The sequence below is a fragment of the Eschrichtius robustus genome, chromosome 15 (assembly GCF_028021215.1).
Source record: "Eschrichtius robustus isolate mEscRob2 chromosome 15, mEscRob2.pri, whole genome shotgun sequence".
Taxonomy (NCBI): Eukaryota; Metazoa; Chordata; class Mammalia; order Artiodactyla; family Eschrichtiidae; genus Eschrichtius; species Eschrichtius robustus.
This window is the reverse complement of record NC_090838.1, coordinates 91,167,003-91,188,561: the sequence shown is the minus strand read 5'-3', so window position 1 is coordinate 91,188,561 and position 21,559 is coordinate 91,167,003. Positions and strand designations below refer to the sequence as shown.

Below are 21,559 nucleotides of genomic sequence, written 5' to 3'. Positions count from 1 at the left end.
CAAATAGCATATGATATCGCTTATATTTGGAATCTAAAAAAAAATGATACAAATGAACTTATTCACCAAACAGAAACAGACCCACAGACATAGAAAACAAAGTTATGGTTACCAAAGGGGAAGTGGGGTGGAGAGAAAAATTAGAAGTTTGGGATTAGCATATACACACTACTATGTATAAAATAGATAACCGACAGGGACTTACTTTATAGCAGGAAACTATACTCAACATTTTGTATATGGGAAAAGAATCTGGAAAAATATATATATAACTGAATCACTGCTGTACACCTGAAACTAACACAACATTGTTAATCAACTGTACTTCAATTAAAAAGAAAAAAAGCTAAAAATAAGGGACAGAAGGGAAGAAGCTTTTATACTTCACTCCTTAAAGGAAGGGAAAAAAGATCTGAAACTCAGGACAGGAGATTAAACATAGGATCTCCCGACTCTCTTAGGACTGACATCCTTGATCATTAGCTGCTTATAATCTCAGAGAGGCCAGGAAGATGACCTAAGCGGAGGTCAGAAAATTTAACAAAGAGAAGTAAGCAGCAGAATTTTATTGATTTAAGGCGCAGCAAAGATGTTTCTTTAAGGAAATTCTTTTCAATTTAAAAAGTCTGAACATATTCTTCTCAGCCTGAAGAACAGAAGGGTAGAGGACGGGCCATATTTCATAGCTGCTCTTCCCACCTACCTGCCAATAGCTCCTACATACATATCTTCCACCAATCTTTCCCCCAGGCTCCAGACTTCTGTCTCTAAAACTACGGAAAATTTCTTTTCAGTGGCCTGTAGGTAAATGAAACTTAGCAGTTCAGAGCTAATAGCAATCACACACCCACACCCACCCCTGTTCCTCAGCCATGATCTCTTCAAGGAACCACCCAGCCTGGCCCCTCTAAGTCTGTGCAATCTTCCCCTCCCATCACCTCCATGCCAACTTGAAGCAAACGCCCAGAGGACTGACTTTCACCACCTGGTGCTAGTACACCTGCAGGACAGGAAAAGTCATTTTAAGGCTGCTTAACCTCCAAACTTTTTAAACTATAAAAGCAAACATCAGTTGTGACCAGTAGATGTCAATTCACTGAAGACTAGCTCTGTGATTTGCTTCTTCTGAGAGGGTCAGTCTGGCACAGTGGAAATGTTACCGAGTCCAAGTTTGCTCTGCTGGCCGCAAGACAGGCTAATAAACTGGAGATGAGGTGCTGGGCAGACCGAGAAGACGGCAGACTAATGTCTCAAAATAACCATCTTTTCGGGGTTTGGATGCCAGTTTCTTTTATAGCACAGAGAGGGGGAGGAGATGGGGAAGTAAAGTAAAAAGGCCATGAGATTTGCAAATATCCCCTGGAATGGCCAGCCTCGGGGAGGGGATGTGTTAATTTCTTGTTCCTTGCAGCCATTCCCAGGTGGACACAGTCCGGATGCTTCCCTGAACAAAGGCACTTTGGTTTAACCTTCAGGCAGAGGGGCAGGGTTCCCCAAGGCAGGCCACTGTGTATAGACAGTATCCTTTCAGTGAACAAAAGCAGCGGAAAGCAAAGGTTAAAGTAAAAGAAACAGAGCCAACATGTAGTCAGATTTGGCTCTTCCCTGTTACAGAAAGAGCAGTTTCTGAGAAAAAGTACTGCTCAGTAATGTTTTTTCATGAATGAATGAATGACGAATGAATAAATGAAAGATTCAAACTCAAGGGAACTCTGGCTCAATCAAACAGGACTAAACTTTGAAATAAAGTAGTTGGATTTCGCGAGCTCTCCGTTTTCTCCCATGCTGCTAGGATAATGCTCACTTACGTGATCCCAGGTGAGCAGGAGGGAACTGGGGCAAACCACAGCCTGGGGAAAGAGCCAATGGCTCTGTCTCTGACCCATCACCTGGATGTGATATGACAGAGCCGGCCCGCAGGACAGGTTCTGCCAGAGACTGTTCGTTTTACATAATCATTGAGGAAGCCACGGGGGAACAGACTAGCTGCTCACATCTCTTCCAAACGGCCAGCTATTGGGACTGCTCACATGACCCTGAGCAGATTTTTTTCCACACCAAAGCCTGACACACCTGACACACCCTTGAGAACACATGCAGGCGTGCTCTTTGGGGCGGGAGAGTCTCTTGAAAACCGCTGAACTAGGAAACTCTCTTGGCTGTCTGGAGTCCCAGGCTTAGAGTTTGCTTTTCTCCCGAGAAGAGTTTCCTTTCCAAATCCATTTCCAATAGCTGCTCAACCCTACCTCCTGCCAAAGGAAGGACAACTTGGTAACCAGGCAAGGATCCGTTCTTCTTCTTGCCCTTGTGAACTGGAGTTAGTTCTAACCACCCACCAGGGGCTCACAGCGCAGGCTGCTGGAAAACCTACTTGTACCCCTCAGACTTCAATTAGTCTGTTTCTTCAACCAGAAGACAATGAACCAAACCAGTGTTTCTGAAACAGATTTGAGGAATTCCAATGACCTACGGTTGAAGTGTCCCTCTGTGACCCTGCACTGCCTGAGCGCATCTCTGAATTATTTATACGGGCCCAAGGAGCAGATCTTTCAGGCTTCTGGTTAACAGGAGCCCACAGCTGAAACCCCAGGCACGGGGAGGTAAAGGTGTCTCCTAGTTGGGGAAGGTTAGGAGTCAAATTTGGCTTCTCTGTTGGTGAACGTCTGACCCCCCGAACATCCTTGTTTGCTGGGGCCAACCCTGGGCTGCCCTCTGCCCTTCATTTCTCCCAGCTCCTCCCACTCCCCGACTTGGTCCAAGCGCCAACCCAAGCTATTGTGTGCGTTGCATCACACGCACCCCCGCGGGCCCCACGGCCAGTGCCGTAACTGATGACCAGTGGCCGCTGTGAGCTGAGGAGAAGCTCACCAGGCAGACCTCCAGAGGCTTTGATGAGAGTCGGTCCAGAAGGAAGATGCCTGGGCCTTGGGCTGGGTGGGCGCTTCCCTGTTGGCGCTAGGAGGGTGGTGCACCTAGTGTCCATCTGGGGTTTGGGCCTGATCCCCGTTTCCAGGCCGACAGGCACCAACCAGATGGTCCATCTTGCGTGGAACCTCCCCTCGAACCCGGGAAGGGCAACGGGACGCTGATTCCTCACCTACTAGGTGCCGGCGTCTGTGTGTCTGATTTCACAGCCTCCTCGAAAACACCCTCTGGGGTCAGACTGAACATTCCCATTTTACACATGAGGAAGCGGAGGCACAAAAGGATGGAGTCACTTGCTCAAGATTACACTTGTTGGGTTCACGCCTCCCTTGTATATACCCACATTCTTGGCCAGAGGAAACTGTCTACTTGTAAAGGTATCTGCAGCCTCTCTCCTCCTTTCCTAGGAACGTGCAAAAAATGAAGGTAAATAAGGAGATAAAAAGAGAACAAGAAAAACATTGCCCGACACTCCCCCAGAGAGAGTCTGCTCAGGTCTGTGTGCTGCGCTTCTCGCGGAAAAGCTGAGACCGCCAAGTCCAGACAGATGGGGCGTCGCTCAGGCTGTGAGGAAGGCTCTGCGGCTCTCAGGCACTCATGGAGGTGGACTTCTATAAATAACACGCCGACCCTGACACGGGTTCCGACGTGTGTGCTTCTTTCTCAGACCATCAAGCAATTAACTCAATTTGACACCATCTACTTGGAGACAGGGTCGGATCCCACAGGTTGAGGGCTCAGCCCCCCAGGACAGCCTCTCCCCCCGCTTCAGATGCCCATCGCAGGTCCAGGTTGTCACCTGGGCTTCTAACCCACCAGCCATAGTTGAGAGGTTCCAACAACCCCACCTTGGGTTCGATTAATTTGCTAGAATGGCTCAGAGAACTCAGAGAAACATTTTACTCACTAGATGACCGGTTTACTACAAAAGGATCAAATGATATCGCTTATATGTGGAATCTAGAAAAAAAGGGTACCAACGAACTTATCTACAAAACAGAAATAGAGTTACAGAGATGTAGAAAACAAATTTATGGTTACCAGGAGTTAAGGGGCGGAGGGATAAATTGGGAGATTGGGATTGACATACACACCCCTGTATATAAAATAGACAACTAATAAGGACATCCTGTATAGCACCGGGAACTCTACTCAATACTCTGTAATGACCTATCTGTACGTGTATAACTGATTCACTTTGCTGTACTCCTGAAACTAACACAACATTGTAAATCAACTATACTCCAATAAAACTTTTTTTTTTTTAATTAAGAAAAAAAAAAAAAAAAGGAACTGCCAGGTGGGAGAGATGCTTAGGACAAGTTATGGGTCAAGGGCAAGTTATGGGGCAGGGGTGAGGCGCTTCCATGCCCTCTCCAGGAGCTCCAGCCTCCCCGAATCTCCACCAACCTGGAAATTCTCCAAACCCAATCCTCTAGAGTTTTTATGGAGAACTCATTACTTGCACTTGGTTGATTAAATCACTGGCCATGGGTGACTGAATTCAATCTCCAGCTCATTTCCTGGAGGTGGAGATTGGGGGTGGTTTAGGGAGGGAGACAGAAAGCTCCAACTCCTTAATCACAAAGTCCATTCCACTGACAACCAGCCCCCTTCCTTAGGTTACTTAGGGGCTTTCCAAAATTCGCCGCATTAGCATAACAAAAGGCAGCTCTCTTCACTTAGGAAATTTCAAGGGTTTAAATGAGCTCTGTGCCCTGAATGGGGACAAAGACCAAATATATATTTCTTCTTATAAATCATAATATTAGAAACACTTTGTCCTGAACCCTGTGCCAGGCACTGTTTTAAATGCTTACCTGTATCAACTCACTTTAACCCTCAAACAACCTGATCTCCAGTTTACAGAAAGGAAACTGAGGCCCAGAGAGGTTAAGTGACTCATCTGAAGTCACACAGTTTACTAGTACAGGAGCCAGGACTAGAACTAAGGCATTTGGCCTCACTCTCCATGTTCTTGGGCACAATTTACTGCCTCTTGCATGGGATGTTCCTGGAGCTAGGACTTCTTTGAGGTAGGAAAATATAAACCAGGGAGAATCCTGGAGGAAAATTCACCCTTAAATGAATGTTTTTAAAAATCTTTCCCGGATTAGACACAGCTTCCTCTGGCAAGCTGTTCCCTGCCAGCTAGCTTGGTTTGAACTCGCCATGGCATCCTCACACCGGCAGGGTCCATGACTGTCCCCCACCACTGAGTGATGGGCAGAGGCGCTCAGCTCATCTTTGCGCGCACAGTGCCCAGGACAGCGTCCACAGACATGGCTCCACGAAGGTGCGGCAAGGAAGGACACTGAGACCCTTCTCTCCCTGCGTGCCTACCCCTGGTTGCATCCCACCTCTAGCCTTTAGTCTCAGGGAGCAATTCCAAAGTTCCATGATGGGAGCTGGTCAGAGGGAGAGCCCCCTGGTTTGCTCGCAGCTTCCCTGACAAATCCCAATTCAAACGGAGTGACCCTCTTGGGAATCAGAGGAGGAGGGCTGTGGTCACAGCACAGCCTGGGCACAGCCTTTCCTAGTCCCCATCACTCCCTCCATCATTCAATTATCCCCTCTGTAGGCGTCATCAGCATCTTTGAGGCTCAGAGCTACCTGCTGGGTCCTACGATGATGGCGGGAGGCCTTCGGAGAAAAATCATGAGGGTCGACAGGGAACTAGTCAGCAAAGCTGGGCTGATAAAGGGATGCAAAGAGGAGATGAGAAGAGGTCAAAGGAATTCTAGAATAAGGGATCAGGAAATCCAGGCTCTAATGCCAGCAATAAGAATGCATAATAAATAGAGGGGGCAACTTGAATGAAAGGTATAAGGTCAATGCTAAGAAACTGTTGTTACTGATTGTGGGCTGGGAAAAGCAGTGGAGGACAGCTTTTCACTATATCTTTTGTTTATTGAGCTGCATAGAATAAATTATATTCAATAAATGACTTCTCTGACAGTCTGTGTGTTTATAATAAAAATAACAATGAAGAAACTTAAGCACCTGGAGATCTAGTAATTCACCTGAGAGGCTCAAAGGACCAAGAAGGGTCAGCACAGACATGTGAGCACAGACGTGCCAAGTGAAAATTGTTGCTCGCCGGCAGGTTCTACAAGGATGAAACCAACGGCCTCTGCAGTCGCTGACCTCAAACACCCCCTGAAAGGAGTTCAGGGCAGAGATCAGGAATGAGGCTCTCTGTGCTCCAGGTAGGTAGTTTCAGGAGAAGATTTTATGAGCCCAATTTCTTGCATCTTCTCATATCTAGAAAAGCACTAAAATCACTAACGGTGACATCTGCTCTTCGTGACTAGCGGCAACCTTCTGCCAAAGTGTGTGCTTGACTCCACGAACCCCCTTCACCAATATCACATATATATGACCTCCCCTCTGACCTCTTTGGAGCAGTTTGTCCAAGCTCTCTGAGAGGCTATCTCCCAGGCTATGGTCCACATTTTGCCCCAAACAACTTAACTCACGACTTTCACGTTGTGCAATTTTTTTCAGTTGACAGACATCTGGGGTCCGGGGGTCCTCTGCTCTTAAGCACTGTATACTGCTCCTTCACAGAATGGGGACAGCAATCCCGCCACAGTGGGTTGTTATAAAGCTCTAAGAAGAAAAAGCAGATAAAATACCTGCCAATGTGACTAGCCCAAGGGTCCTGCACAGAAACTTTATTGCCGCGCCCTCTACCACTCTCGCGTCCACCTTACGCCTAGAGAATGGACTAGAGTGGCAGCAAGATGCGAAATGAAGACATCACCAGAGGAAGGAGGGAAAACCAGAGGAAAAGAAAGTGATGGGGAGAGAGGGAGGGGTAAAGAGACAGCATGAAGTAGGAGTTAGGAGCAGAGACACTCTGGAGCCAGGCTGCCTGGGTTCCAATCTCAGGGGGGATGCGGGGACCTCCCAGGTGAGGTGGAGGAGGGGAGATGTTGGCACCTCCCAGGTGAGGTGGAGGAGGGGGTGATGGGGCAAGATGATAGAAACCTTGGTGGTATCACCTTGTTGCTTACTCAGCAAACTGATGCAGGAAAACCAGGGAGGAATACACATATAAGGACAATCTGCCTACGATGCATGAAGCAGTGCCTTGTTTAAAACCAAATGCTTGTTAAGAGGGAGCCAACCACCATGCATGTCCCTGAGTTGGTGTGATACAAAATAATAGCCAGCATGCCTGGAGTTCTCACTGCACGCTGAACACTCACTATACTGAAAGCTTAATGGGAATTTTCCAGTGACCCTATGAGCTAAGTAATACCGTCATCCCAATTTTACAGAAATTCGGCACAGAGATGACCAGAATCTTTCCCGGAGCCGCATACTGGACTTGGCCAAACAAGCCAGTTCTGTTTTGGAGAAAGAGCCCTGGATTTCCTACCAACTGGACATGAGCCCAGTCTCCTCATAGGTAACATATTGGCTCTCTCCTGTTCCTCTCAGCTCCATGAGTTGAAAATTCAAAAGGTAAGAATAAAAGAAAAGAGATTGGGAAGAGACAGACCTGGGCACCCATGTCCGGTCTGTCATGGCCAGGCAGGATGCCCTTGTGCAATTTATTGTACTCCCTTTGCCTTATTTTCTTCATCTGTGAAATGTGACTATTAATTCAGCCTCACAGTAAAATCTAAGGATTTAATAAAATAATAAATGTACAAGTGACCCCATACAGGGCCTGGATATAGTGGCTGCATCTCTCTTACTGCTGTGATGCTGGCCACGAGACTTCAACTGGGGATACTAGTTATTATTTGAAAGCTACTGGGGTTTTGTCTCTTCTCCCTTTGCCCATAAGGAAGTTCTCATGATTGGAGTCATAACCTAAAATATTCAGCGAGAGGGAGAAATAAGTGGACAAGAGACCTGGGGGGTCAGGTTCATTGCTCTTTCGACGGTTGCATCTCCTCTGGAGCGTCTCCTCTTTAGTGAGAGGCAGCTCTTTTCGTGGGATAAGGATCTGCAAAGTTGTCACACGTAACCCACTAATCACAGGTCTCTGTCTGGATGACTCAGACCTTCTGCTGAAAGAGCCCGCTTGTGACGGCTGCCCTCGGGAAGGCTCCCTCCTCGATGAAAGGGTGAGTCCAAGGCCCTTGGCTCAAAAGACAACTGCACTGCATTAAATACCAGTTGCTCTCAAACTGCTTTCTACATCCGGCCCCGAGCTTCTCCAGTTTCACGCAGGGACGCAGAAGTGCCCCAGCACACACTTAATATCACTGTGCTGTGGGTGACCCCAGGGTGACCCCAGGGTGACCCCGAGTGACGTGTGGGCACCTCCATCCCCACCCCGGAGCCAGCTCTGCAACAGCTTCACCGCGTGGAGGTCACAGCAGTGCCCTCAAGCAGGTAACTCTGGTCAGCTGAAAATTACAATTTTATTTGGAAATGATCATTTCAAAAAAAAAGTCCAAGTGGAAACAACTAAACTTTGGGAAAGTCAAACAAATGCAGTTAGCAAAGAAACCCCAGGCCGTGATTGGCTCTAGATGTAAAGTCTAGAGAAAACTCAGGCTGAAGCGAGTCTCAAGTTCAGAGGCAGCACCACAGAGGGAACAGAGCCACATGTTCTCGTGGCTCGTTAACAAAGACTATGTCTCGGCAACAAGGTCTGTAGGTTGTATCAAGAAAGAGCTTGGTCTGTGAAAATTAAGTGAGGTGATATTGTCATTGCTAAATTTCCCTAATGATTTAGGAAGGGAAAGTTGCATAATTATCTCAGAACGGGCTGCCAGAAGGTGGCCTTGATGTTGACACAGATGAACACCCTCAAGGGCATTGCTTTCGTGGGGTTACAGTCAGCAAGGGACCCCAAAGAACTTGGATATGAGTAAAATGAGATGCTCTCTGGATAAACTGTGAAACGGAGGCATCGTGGCTCAGAGGGGTGCCTTAGGAGGTGGAATCGGTTCCCAGCCAAGGGGACTTATTCCACTGTAACAAAACCCAAAGTAAGAAAGCACCTGAAGAAAGAATGGGTGGAGACAAACCTAGCCCAGTCCTTTCCCAGACGTAGCATCGTTTTAGATCAAGATATATCAGCTCTCGCCACCTAAAGGCCATGAACAAGTAGTTCCCAAACATCAGCCATCCTCTGAGGTGCTGGTTAAAAATACAGATTCCCAGGCTCTGGTCCCAGAGAGTGGGGGTCAGTGGTCCTGGGTTGAGGTTTGGCCATCTGAGTGCTCACCAAGCCCACCTGGGGGATTCTGAGGCACGTGGCTTGAGGGCCACACACTGAGAAATGAGATACGTAAATGGAATAGCAGGCTGGAGTCCAGGCTCCCCTGGCAACCGGCAGACAACTTGGCTTTCTGAGATCCTCGCCCAGCAGGGAAGGACAGGCAGGTCTGATGAGTCTAGTATCTCACTCAATAGTTAGAGATTCTCATTATGAATAAATAACCTGGCTTCTGACTTCAAGTGTGGGTCTCCTCCACTTGGTGAATCCACCCCGGATATCTTGGATTATTTTCAAATGCTTTCTCCCCCAGTACTATCCATCTCGGCATAAAGTCCTCATGATAAAATATTGTGTGCCACGATGAACAACAAGGTCCTACTATTGATATATAGCACAGGGAACGATAGTCAATATCCTGGGATAAACCATAATGGAAAAGAATTTAAAAAACAATGTATATATGTGTGTTACTAGGTCACTTTGCTGTGCAGCAGAAATTAACACAACGTAAATCAACTGTACTTCAATAAAATAAATAAATTAAAATTTAGAAAAGAAAAAATAAAGAAAATTATGAATAACAACACTAAAAAAATTGTGTGCCAGGTGAATTAAATAATTAACTGTAAAAGGGAGAAAAATTAAAGAACAAAACAAACCATGTGTGCGTGTTCTTTGGCTAGGCACAATCCTGGAAAGCAAAATGTGAAACCCAGGGCAATAAAAGAATACGTTAGTAGGTTTGACTACATACACATTTAAAACTTTTACATATAGAAGACACATGACTTAAAAAAATTTAAGTGACAGAATGGGAGAAAATATTTGCTTTTTATGTAACATTCAAGTTTAGATAATTTAAAGTTTATCTAAAGCTTAAAGTTTAGATAATTTAATGAGTTTCTACAAATCAATTAAAAAAGAAATAAAACAGCAACTGGTCTCAAAGAAAAATTGACAAGAAGCAGTATTTGCATACAATAATTGGGACGTACTGATAAAAAATTACTCACTGTTTATAGGAAATTCAAATTTAACTGGTATCCTGTATTTTTTTTAAGTCTGGCAACCCTGAAAGGACACGAGTTTCCAATTCATAGCGGAAGAAACGCTAATGATCCTCAATCTTTGACAAGATGCTTAATATCATCATGCAGATTATAGCAAACATGTGTTATCCGTTTTTGCTCATTAGATGGGAAAACATTAAGAAAGCAATGCCCCTTGTTGACAGTGATACAAGGAAATATGCACTTAATACACCGTGTATGGAAATGCAAGCCCATAAAGATTTCTGGAAAATCTTGGCAGCTGTATACATAAAAACTAAAATTAAGGTTTAATATATGTGGTAAAATGAGAAGGGTCCTGAATGGCTCTACTGCAAGTTCCCCCTGCAATCTGACCCCACGGTAAGGTCCCCCAGCCCAATAACTCTCCTTACCACAGTACTTGTATATCCCTGTGTACTGGGGATCAGTTAGTTCCCTGACAGCCTGTGGAATTACTCAGAAGACTTTGATGGGCTTCCCTGGTGGTGCAGTGGTTGAGAATCTGCCTGCCAATGCAGGGGACATGGGTTCGAGCCCTGGTCTGGGAAGATTCCATATGCCGCGGAGCAACAAAGCCCGTGTGCCACAACTACTGAGCCTGCGCTCTAGAACCCGCAGGTTACAACTACTGAGCCCGCGTGCCACAACTACTGAGGCCCACGTGCCTAGAGCCATGCTTCTCAACAAGAGAAGCCACTGCAATGAGAAGCACGTGCACCGCAACGAAGAGTAGCCCCCGCTCACCGCAACTACAGAAAGCCCGCACGCAGCAATGAAGACTCAATGCAGCCAAAAATAAAGAAATAAAATAAATAAATTTTAAAAAAAGGGATTAAAAAAAAGACTTTGAAAAAGAATAGATACATATATATACGTAACTGAATCACTTTACTGTACATCTGAAACTAATACCACATTGTTAATCAACTATGCTCCAATATAAAATAAACATTGAAAAAAAAGAGAGCAGGGGACCTCGTCTCATTCATCATCATTGCCACCCAAGCAGTTAGCACTGTGCCCAGAACACAATAGGTACCAAATGAAAGTTTGTTAAATATAAAAATAATAAGCCAATCACATCATCCCCTAGGAACCAGGAGGTACCCCATCCTTCTACTAGTTCCTCCCGCAGTCCCTGAGAGCTCACTCTGTTCCCCAGTGCAGCACCCATGTGGCCCTGCATGGTGTGCGGTGGCCCCCTACCCCGGGCTGTGAGTATAGGTGACAAACACACTTGTCATTAGTCTCATCTGTTTAGCGTTGGTGTCACTCCATAACCTTCTGGTGGGAATCCCTCCTTCATCATTTGAATGAAGAGGAGGTGATTCTAGCAGCATCTCTCAAATTTTTAAGTATACCTACTTTTTAACCCAGAAATTTCACTTCCAAGAATATATCCTATACAAAGACTCACAAGTGCGAAAAGAGATGCACGCAGAAACAAGAATACTTATCGCAACACTGTTTTTTAAAGTGAAAAATTGACTACCACCTGAATATTCATCCATCAAGAACTGGTTAAATAAATCTTTATAAACGTAATCTATGAAGCACTCTGCAACAGTGGAAAAGACCTAGAAAGAAGTCCAAGATTTGTTACATCTAAGCAGTACATATGATTTAATGCCACCCACTTTATGTAGAATGATGTATCAATACATCTCTATCTGCGTACGTATATGCATGTGTCCATGATAAAAATGGGGAGGGAAAAGCAAACTGGATCCAAGGGGGAGGGAAGAGGGTCAGGCGGAGGCTTTTGTGTTTTATGCTGTATGATTTTGTACTATTTAAGTCTTTTACACTGAAAATGCATTCCAGTATTACTTATGTCACGTGATATAAATGTAAGAATAAGAAAAGTACACCAAAGTTTATATAAAATCACATAGACTAACTCCTGGTGGAGGCTTGCAATAATGTAAGGAAACTGGGCAATGCAGCAGCCAATCTGGAATATTTCAGCACCTCTAGCCAAAGACATCTCTGGGCCTTAATGCTCTGCGCTGATCTGGCCTGTAAACGCTTCTCGGCCTCTCTCTGGAAGGACTCCTAAGCAAAGCTGCTCTATCACATTCTCCTTGGGAGTCACGCAGTTGAGACTGATATACAAGCCAATGCATGTGTGCAAATCCTCCGTCATCTCTCTCCCTACCCCTATCTTTTATTTAACTTCATCATCTAAAACAGAGCTTAAAAAAAAGCACATAAAGGGAAGGAGGGTGAGGTCCCATGACTAAGAGTAAATAAAAGTACAAGTACTGCTTGTCCTAGTGTGAAAACCCAGAAGAGCCTTTAGCCACGGTTTCTGCTTGCTCAGTGAAACACCGAATTCACTAAAGAATCACACTTCCTCTCTCCTGCTTCTCCTTTAAAGAAGCCAGTGGATGGCAAACAGCGTAGTGAGCAAGCGTGGGCGCCGTGCAGATCCCAAGGGCAGTGGCCAGACCTGCGGCCACACTGCCCTGGCCCATCCCTGTCCTGCTGAGGCCCAGGCCTGCCCGGCCTTCTCCACCCCCAGGCCCCTTGTCTCCCTGGGGACGGTGGGGGGCCGCATCTCACCACGCTGATGCCGTCGTTGAGGAGGGCCTCCCCGAAGATCATCATGTACAGCTGCTCATTCACCCGCGCCTCTTCGAACACGGCCAGCACGGCCACGGGGTCCACGGCCGAGATCAGGCTCCCGAACAGCAGGTTCTGAAGCAGGTTGACGTCGCTCAGGCCAAAGGCCTGGACCTGGCAGATGAGGTAGAGCGAGAGGCCAATGCCGAAGGCATTGATCAGGGCCCCCAGCCCTGCCCACCACAGGATGGATCCGATGTTCTCGAAGAAGGGCCGGGTGGGCATGAAGTACCCGCCCTCCAGGACGATGGGCGGAAGGAGGTACAGGAAGTAGATGCTCGAATCCATGACCGGAGGCGACTTGTGGTCGGTGCCGAAGATGATGGCGCCCACCAGGGCCCCGACGAGGACGAGCAGGCAGCTCTCAGGCATGAGGCCCGGCAGCCGGTGGTAGACGTGGAAGCCTGCGGAGAGTAGAGAACCACGTTTAGATGTTGGCAGAGAACCCGGCTCTGGCCCCCAGGACACCAGGGGAGGGGTGTGCAAGAGGCCTTGCAAAGCCACGCAGATGGCGGCATCTCCGGGCCCAGCCTCAGCGCCCATCTGTAGCAGCAGCTGCAAGTGCGGCTGCGGCTTGACGTGATGAAGTGCTTCCCATGCTCAGTGCAGGTTCCCGCATCTTCTCAGCCAGCCGTGCCCTCCTGCTTCCTCCTTCCTGTTTTCCCCATCCCGAGGGATCTGAGCGGTGGAACTCTTCTGCTCTCACGTAAAACCCACCTTTGAAGCTCCTGCAAGAGTCTATCACAGTGACCTAAACCCCAGCTGCTTCCAAACTTACCTTACCTCACTTCCTTCTCCACCACAAACAAATGAATAAAAATGAAAAGTCTTTATTTTGTTTCCTTTATTTAACCAATGACATTGCCACCCAGTCAGCCACTTGAGAGGAAATCAAATCGCATTCTTATGGGGACCCCATCACCTCTGCCCCTTCGTGCAATTGGCAACCTATTTCATCAGTTATGTCTCCCACTGGCTGCCCCGGAAGTCCGTCTCCTCCTGTTCACTCCTGCAGCCGCTGCCTTCACTGAGGACCTCCCCACTTCTCATCCTACTTACTGCGGTGTCTTCCTGATCTCCCCCCTCTCCCTCCCCGTCCCGGTCTATTCCACATCCTGCTGTCAAATGACTATTCTACACCATGTTAATCTGATTGTTCAATTCCCCACCTAAGACTCTGAAGGCACACAAAGCGTCTCATAGAATTTAAACTGAGAATATTTGTTAAGCATCCCTGTGACAAGAACAACCCACTGTAAGTCCTGTGAGGTGGGGGACCAAACATGTTTTCTACAATTCCAACTATTGATGAAATTTTAGAAACGTTCTTAACAAATAAGAAGATAAAGCCAATATAATGTATAAGTATACAAAGAAGTGTATATTGAATATATCAACAAATATGACAAGAGATCCAGGCACAGCAGGCCACCTGGGGCTCTCCCCGAGTCCGTATCCCACACACTCTGCACTGTCTTCATGCATCTTACATTATAGCCCAGCTCACGCCTTTTCATCCAGGAGGCCTCCTTTCTTGTCTTTATGTATTATTATTGTTGCCGGCATTGTCCTTCTCTCCACCCCATTTTGGTCCTGCTCAATCCTTGAGGTTAAGCTTTTCCCAATCTCTTCCCAAGGAAATAATATGTCCTCCTTTGAATTATTGTAACATTTTATCTGTACCTGTTTAACAACGATCCCTTTCTACCATTTTTGGTCCATGACTTTTCTCCCCTACTAAGCTCTAAGCTCCTCAAACTCAGGCAGGATGGCACACATCTTTATATCTCCCCAAAACGCTTAGCAAGATGTCTTGTCCATAACAGCATGTCTAATTGCTAAAAGAATCTTAAGTGTATAAATGAATGAATGAACAGGTCAGGTGTTCATCAGAGAAGTTCTTGCATGGGAAGGAGAAGTTGAACAGGTTTTGGAGAATGAGTGGGACTTATATAGTTGGACAACAGAGGGAAGGCATTTTAGGAGGGGGGAACTCCAGGAGAAAGAGGGGAGAGACAGGGATGGCCCAGCCAGATATTTTTGACATTCACTGAGGAGATTCCTCTGGCCAGAGCAAATTTTAATGGGGAAGAGTACTGATATTTTTTTAAAAATTTTATTGGAGTATAGTTGCTTTACAATGTTGTGTTAGTTTCTGCTGTACAGCAAAGTGAATCAGCTATACGTATACATATATCCCCTTTTTTGGATTTCCTTCCCATTTAGGTCACCACAGAGCACTGAGTAGAGTTCCCTGTGCTATACAGTAGGTTCTCATTAGTTATCTATTTTACACATAATAACAGTAGTGTATATATGTCAATCCCAATCTCCCAATTCCTCCCATCCCCCCTTCCCCCTTGGTATCCGTACGTTTTTTCTCTATGTCTCTGTCTCTATTTCTGTTTTGTAAATAAGATCATCTATACCAATTTTTTCAGATTCCACATATATGCATTAATATATGATATTTGTTTTTCTCTTTCTGACTTACTTCACTCTGTATGAGAGATTCTAGGTCCATCCATGTCTCTACAAATGACCCGATTTCATTCCTTTTTATGGCTGAGTAATATTGCGTTGCATATATGTACCACATCTTCTTTATCCATTCCTCTGTTGATGGACATTTAGGTTGTTTCCATGTCCTGGCTATTGGAAGTGTACTGATTTTGAGCCAAGCAATGGAGGGCCTGAAATTCAAGGCTAAGGAGGTAGGCTCCCTCCCATAGGCCTTGGGGCCATGGAATGTCTCCTTAGGAAGTTTTAGGTTCAGCCACCCAAAGAACACGTGGGTTTCCCTGACCACAGCTTTGAACTTCTCCATCCACCATCAGCAGGCAGGTTAATACAATGGAGTATCAAGAGACATTATTCCAAACCACTCAGCCCACTGGCTTCAAGACCAGCTTAAGGCCTCCTTCTAAAGTCCTGCTCTCTCCATTTCCTAATAACAGCTTCCTTCTTCTCCTCTCTCCTCTTCCTTCTTCAGTTAGTTCTTATTTTAACCACACTTAACTTTTTAAATATGTAAAGTAGGCGGAAGAGCCCATAGTGTGATTTTCTCAGGCCCTCTGTCTCCCCAGTCTGGTCCTGCTTCCAGGGATCTAGTTTCCTGAAATGGATCCAATGTCACCTGCCTGAAGCCGAGTTGCATCTACACAGTGATAGCAGGAAGAGGGTTTAACCCGTAAGCAGGGCCCTTTAAGGGAAATGCTACGTGAATTTCACATTTCAAAATTCTTCTCCCCTTCCATAATGGACAATAGAGTCAGTCACTTTGAGGTTCTAGTTCCCTGGCCTGAAACTTAAAAGGTCACGAATAACAAGGTCCAGCCTGAAAGTCAAAGATGGCCCTGTCGGAGCACCTATAAGGCAGTGCTAGATTCACCCATCTTCGCCCTTGAGGCTGGGGACCACAATCATTCCTACACCTTGCCTGGGTGCTCAATAAATGTGTCTTGATAGAATGATGGAATAAATGAATACTAGTGATTATTAATTATATTTTGATTCAAGATTTATAATATAGAATCTAAAAAAGCGGTATGGTTTCCTTAAGTGTTAAAGTTTTATGTCATTATTATTATTTTTCTGCCCCAGGTGAACAAGCTACCATATATAAAGCTACAAGACCAGTACTTGGATCACAGTATATATTCAGTAAATTTGACCTTCTTTTCATGTACAATATAAAAATAATCTGAATTCTTAAAGACCAGCAAATACGAAATTGTGCCTGAATAAGCATGATCCAACTGATAACCTACTTCAGTTATTTTCTTTTTCTAAAGTATGTTGAGTTGCATCCACATGAAAATCAAGAAGATTTAAACAGCAATTCTATGAACAATAGCGTCCTTACAGGACTCTGAACTTGTAGGCGTAGTCTGGGCACACACAGCACCTCTAAAGGACAATCTGTATATTATGCTAATATAAAACATATACTTTGTTCCTTGAGAGGTTCACTGATATAGAATAGAAGCCTCTTTCCATTAGAAAATTCTTATTTGTACCAAAAAGAGATCTCAGAAATAATTTCACAGATGAATGAACTGAGATGAAGAAAGACAGAGCTAGTCAGTGGAATCAGCTAGTTTCCCGATTCCAGGCCAACTTCACCCATTACTGTGAAAAGGAAGGGAGTGGGTCGGGTCAGAATCTCTGGCATTTTGACAAAGGAAAACTCAAGATCACATAAGACCAACTTGAACATTCTCAGTATCCACGTGGTTGCATGAAAGGTGTTAGACCCCTAGCTCTGAACTGAGAATATCATCCCTTTGGAAACCCATTTTTACTTGAGCCCTTCTCAGAAATAATGTGCAACCCTCTGTGTCATTTAGTCATTTGATAAACTGCACAAGAGCTCTTCAAACTAAGAATTTCATTCTATCTTCACATCTTATGAGCTCAAAATGAGCGGCAGTTATGATGGGCACCTAATGAATATGCCAGCAGCCCCCAACACCCTTGGGCAGGGAGATAGATGAAAAGACAGAGCCCAACATCCTGATGCCAAGGAGTTAACTGCCCGATTTCATGGCTCACCCCATATTTCACAGCTGTTCCAGAGGAAACATATAAACAAGCACTAACATGATTCATAGGGTCTATTTCAATGAGGCAATCTTATCTACTCAAATAACAAAGTTCATAACTAAAGCAAAGGAGACATTATGCTTGACAATTGAGATATTCGTATCAGTTTTCCACTCTGGAATAAGCTGTTTCTAAGGAGACAAGGGGGTGAATTTGGAGATTAAATGGTCACAGAGTGGAAACCATCACTTTGGTTTGGGCACAAAGAACCCTGGTTAGAATTTCATCTATTAACTTGAATCCACTTTATGTCACAGAGGAAACCAGGGGTGCTCTACTGGCTCCATTCGACTCAGGTGTAAACAAAGATTTTACTGACAGATACCATCTCTGTTCCACCATATCCCATCACTGAGTGATAGGAGTTGCTTCTGGTTGCCTTGTTTCTTGCTTTCTGTCAATTTGCAAGGAGCACATGCCACTTTTAAAGAATAAACAATGGGCGTCGTTGATGAAGCCCATGGTTCCATGGCCAAGAATGAAAGAAGCACATTTTACAGAAGAATCATTATATGTTCCTGAAATTTCCAATGGGTGTCATTCCAAGCTCGACATACTTTACTCTGTATTTCTTAAAGCATAGAACTCGAGATTTTTATATGCCAAATAATGTCACATGGCTGTCACCCTGAAAGGAGAGGAAATCAAAACAACCGAGAGCCCAAAAGTAGGCTCTTTAATGTCAAAACACAACCTGAAGTATTAAATGGCTTGACAAAAATCAGTTATGACTTTCCCTTGACTCAGGAATAGAATTTTTTATGTAATAGCAGCAAGCGTTAAAATCCACTTAATCCACCATCTACAAGGCATTTTCACACACCTTATCTCACGTGGAAAACAACTCCCAAAACCAGGTAGATGTTTGGGACCTTACCTATTTTTGCAAGGGATGCTAGGAGTATCCAGAGGGTGACCTCGTAAGGAATTTGCACATAGTCATAATCCAGTGCGAAAACAGATACCGTCTCAGCTGGCTCAGAGCCGGCAGCAGCAAACCGAACGTTAAGCTCGTGCTGGGCAGAGGAATTTGTGGATTCACTCAAATCAGAATGTGCTCCACCACACCTGAGGGCCACTAGCAAGAACAACCCATTCCAAGGACCGAAAGGCACAAGCATCTGAAAACCCATGCTGCGGGCTTCTCTTACTGTGTGTGCCCTTGGGTGCTGCACTTCTGAAGTGAGGAGGGTTTCCAGAGAGCGGCAACATCCACCTGGGTCACAGGTGAAATACGCACAGTCCGTGGGTCATTCCAGGAAGAGTCCGAGCACGTCATTGAGTTCTGAGGATAGATATTTTCGAATCACCTTTAAAGTATTTGTGTTCAGGCAACTCAGCCTCTGGCCCCAACGCATCTAGTCATTCAGTAGAGTTGAGAAAGCCCAGGGAACTACCTGTGCGACCTTCATCCGATCGTGATTTGAAGAACAATTTGTGAAGCAAAAATACTTCTTCATTCAAAGCTGTTTCCTCACCTCACTGCACACTGGTTTCACTTTGTGAGTGGAAATTAAAAAGGGCACCTCGGTGCTCATTCCAGATGTCACTAGAGCCCTTCTAACCAGGAAGAGAATCGTTCCCTCTTTTCCAGATCCTAGGAAAGGAGCTACCTGTTCTGCTCCCACTCCTTCTCTCCTCCCCCTGCTAGCTCACTTGTTTTGAATGGCCGAGGCTGCAGGTAGCTCTTGAACTACACTTAATTATTTGCTCAGATTTGACTTTTGTAATGAAATGCTTTCCCTGAGTTCTCTGGGGGTTACACTGCTGACACCTAGTGGGCAGCCACAATACTACACCTTGGCCGGTTCAAGGATGAATGACCGTGCAATTCTCATCCAAACCAGGGCACTTCTGAAAGTACAGGAGACCTATTAATAATCATGCCAGACCACAGCTGGAAACCAGAACAGTGCTGGAAAACTGTGCCATGTGGTCACTGTAAAAGAGGAAGGAGGAGGAGGAGGCAGCATAGAATATGTCCGGACAGTAATTCAAAACACGAAGCTCTAGCGCTTCATAAACTTTACACAGTATTAAAAAAAAAAAGAACAAGCAGAGGAACAAGCTCGATGAAATACCTCTAAAAACCAGTTTTGAAAAATTCTGTGGCACATCCAAACTTTTCGTTTTAAAGAATCGTGTTATTACGGCCTATTTGTTCAAAAGAAGCAGTATAACAGACTGTTTATGGAAGAATTTCGAGATGGATGCCATGAATCTATTCCTACTTCCTCTACATCTGGCCAGATGACTGTAGCCAAGTCACTTATCTTTCAAAGCGTCCTTGTCTAAAAAGAGGGAACGGAATAATATGTACCTCATCGAGTGGCTAGGATCATTAAATGAGATAAAGCAAGTAAAGTATCTGGCATATAACTGATGCTTAATAAATGTTAGTTTTTATTATTAATCACATCTATTATTCTATCTGAGGATAAGAATTCTGTTGCAGTGATGAACAATGTTCAACAGAGAATGAGAATTATTATTCGTAAGGCAATAGAATGAAAAGCTCACATTTGGATTTTTTTTCTTCTCTTTCCTTCTCAGTTTGCCTCTAAAATTGACCAGATCCGGTCACTAAAACGAGACTATCAGGTGAACCACAAGATGATGGCTATATTGGGTCAATTTTTTTTTTTTCAGAAAAGGTTACATGAATAGCCTTGTAATGGACAACTTCTTTATAATAGATATTTTATCTTTTTATTTGAATTTTATTTTATGTTTCTTCTAAAAAGAAATGAGAGAGAGAGAGAGTTTCCCATGGTGCTCTGTGGAAAGACAAAAACTAAGCATCAGGAAGCCTCTGTCCTCAGACATTAATTATCTGACTGAATTTGAGAAAGTCACTTTACCTGTTTAAGCCTCAATATTTTCATCTCTACAATGAAGATGCTCTACCAGGTATCCTTTTCCTGCTCTAAATTTCTGAATCTTTGTGAATACATGACAACATGTTTTAATCAATTGATAGCTGATGGTGTCAGAGAAGTGATGCCAATATAGGGAGGGTAACAGAAGAAAAACTAGAGTTCTGTGGCATCCTGCTATCTTCTTCCAGGATGAGGTTTTCTCGTCAACCTGGTCGACTCTTGGTATCACTTCCACCCATGCAGTAGTACTTTCACACAGCTGCCTGAATATTCTTTCTAAAGTGCCTTCTTAATCCAGGTTCCCTACAAAACAGTGTAAGACAAAGATTACATGAATTCTGTAAACCAAAGGCAGCAAGAGTAAGAAAAAAAGGGAAGCAAGGGAAAAGCACTTTCAGAATGACAGCATGAGAGCCCTAGATGCTCTCCCTAGTGGAAAAATCATCACTGGTGAGAATTGTTAAAGATTAAAAAACCCAAAAATCAAAAACAACCATTCAGTCTCTGGAAATGGTACTGAGAGCATACAGCAATTGAAGACAATCTTCTAAATATTGGTAAAACCTGCAGGAGTCTGTGTCCTGGACTGTTTCCTTCTCCTACTTCCCAGCTCAGTGTGAGGAAAACTCTACTCTGGGTGGGCACAGCCAAGAGGATGGGGCTCCCTTGTAACCCCAGCTCCCTGTCCAGGGCTACAGTTTCTACCCAGAAAATCAGGCTGTCAGTATTTGTCATCAACCCCCCTTCCCCGCCCCAAGCAATGTGTTGCACAAGCTCTATTGCAGGCAAATATGACTGAGAGATCTCCTCTTCTAGAAGCCCCTACTCACAGGCTTGCAATTCTACCCCAGGCATGGCAGGCCAAGAATAATGGGCCCCAAACCCTCTCACCCTGGCTTCCTCATAGGGCTGAGTTTCTGTGCAAAGGGAGACAAGCCAAGAAGAGTAGGAGCTACTGCCCCTGTTCAGCACCCCATTCATAAAGCCGGGGTGTCTCTCTAAAAGAAGCAGGTTGTTGTTCCTGTATCCCTTTTCAGAGCAGTGGAATGGAGGTTCTGTTAAAGTGGGAGGCAGCCTATAGAACAGAGAACTCCATAAGTATCACTAAGGGAACTTGCTTTATTTGGAACAGAGTGTAGGGAAGTTCAAGCCTAAGGGAACTGTCAAAAACAATGGACATTTAGATAGTGAGCAAGTAGGAAGAGCTGGTTGCTCCATGATATCTATACACGAAAGGGTAGACCAGTTAGCAGTTTAAAAGAAGAACTATGGAAAGAAATGTC

At 44.9% G+C, this 21,559-nt stretch overlaps 1 protein-coding gene across 1 annotated transcript in view; it reads right to left on the bottom strand.

Annotated features, from left to right (window-relative positions):
- SLC9A4 (solute carrier family 9 member A4) overlaps positions 1-18,530 on the bottom strand; it is a 59,312-nt gene extending 40,782 nt beyond the window's left edge. Inside the window, exons 1-2 of the mRNA XM_068564536.1 lie at positions 18,275-18,530; positions 12,733-13,196 (exon numbers count right to left, since the gene is read on the bottom strand). Coding sequence (XP_068420637.1) covers positions 12,733-13,196; positions 18,275-18,530 — 720 coding nt within the window. The remainder of the gene's footprint in view (positions 1-12,732; positions 13,197-18,274) is intronic.
- Positions 18,531-21,559: the final 3,029 nt, after the last annotated feature.